At 39.2% G+C, this 1,483-nt stretch overlaps 1 protein-coding gene across 1 annotated transcript in view; it reads left to right on the top strand.

Annotated features, from left to right (window-relative positions):
* The window catches only part of ryr2a (ryanodine receptor 2a (cardiac)), a 162,387-nt gene that overhangs the window by 109,205 nt on the left and 51,699 nt on the right, over positions 1–1,483 (top strand). The window contains 2 exon segments of the mRNA XM_087177253.1: positions 331–382; positions 509–746. Coding sequence (XP_087033379.1) covers positions 331–382; positions 509–746 — 290 coding nt within the window.

Genomic DNA, 1,483 nt, shown 5'->3' with positions numbered 1-1,483 from the left:
AACTTGTGCTGCTGTTTTATCTCTGCCAGCTGCAGAGAAAAGTTAAGAATCTGTACAGTCTACGGTTAGTTTTCTGGGGCTTCACAAGGAACTTCTCCATGAATAGGTAGTTTGCTTCCAGTTGGCTTGTTTTCAATCAAAACAATGAGCTTGAAGTAGCTCAAAGTTGTATCAAGCTGTACTGTCTTTTCAGTGGGATCAGCAGTACCAGTACAAAGGTCACGTAAACAAATACATAATGCAGCTTAAATAATATAAGTCATTAGAATGGATAGTCAACTTGTTTGTGTGTGTGTGTGTGTGTGTGTGTGTGTGTCTTCCCTGTTGCAGTAAACTGGATGAGGATAATCTTTACATGGCCTATGCTGACATCATGGCTAAGGTACCAGCTACTGAATGCTAGCACCAGAAATCTTTTCATTACTTAGAAGTGGAATAGCGGCTGCTGATGATGATGATGTGGATAGTATTCACTGTTGCCCCCATGTGCTCCTGCTTTTTCATTCAGAGTTGCCATGATGAAGAGGATGAAGACGGGGAGGAAGTGAAGAGTTTTGAAGTAGGTGGTCAGTCACTCTGTGTCAGTGTTCGTGGCGGCTTTAGCTGTAGACTCTGATGCTACCTGTATCGTGTTTTACATGAACAGGAGAAGGAGATGGAGAAGCAGAAGCTGTTGTATCAGCAGGCTCGGCTACATGACCGAGGAGCTGCTGAGATGGTGCTTCAAACCATCAGCGCTAGCAAAGGTCAGTTCAAATCCTCAGTCATTTCTCTTGGATACTTTTGGCCTGAATGACGAAGAAGAACCAAGATTGCAAAAAACATGAGAACACTAAATGGAAAAGCTACCATCATTTTATTTATACAACTGGAGATGACTCGGCAGACAGCAGTGAATGGGAGTTCATATGAATCAGCTGATAAAACACAAAAAAGTCTGCAGGTGCTTTCTCTCACATCTCAAGGGACCAGCCATGTGTGTGCAGTGTATCTGAATACAGTTGACCATGAAACTGTAAACGTTTGAAATGTATCCACCCTTCCAATTACCTATGAAGGTAAGTAGGATTTCATAGTGTGAGTCCGTCTCTAGATTCTATCCACAAAACTGGCAGAATCAACACCGATGAAACTAATGACCTACTCACAGAGCTCCACTCCAATAAGCTTGTGGAAACAAAACAAGTAATATTTTGTATAATTTTTCAAAATCAAAGTTGAGTATGGTTCACTTAGTACTTTGCTTTACTCGAAACTAAATCAGAAGAGGGGCAATTTTTAGCTTCTTGCTAAAGATATAATAATTTCTGAAAATAAAGCGATTCATTCAACAAGTCTTTGTTCATTACAGTGAAACTATTAACTTTAATTTGGCAGACTGTAAACTAATGATTCAAATAATGAATTGGTTTTTAATTAATTAATAATTAATACTAATTAAATTGGTATGACCTGGTAACCTACCACATATGGTCATTGCAAT

This window comes from Seriola lalandi, unplaced genomic scaffold (assembly GCF_002814215.2).
Source record: "Seriola lalandi dorsalis isolate HSWRI2012SDOR001 ecotype SW California unplaced genomic scaffold, Sedor1 jcf7180002054585, whole genome shotgun sequence".
NCBI classification, from domain to species: domain Eukaryota; kingdom Metazoa; phylum Chordata; class Actinopteri; order Carangiformes; family Carangidae; genus Seriola; species Seriola lalandi.
This window is presented reverse-complemented; position numbering and strand designations above follow the sequence as displayed.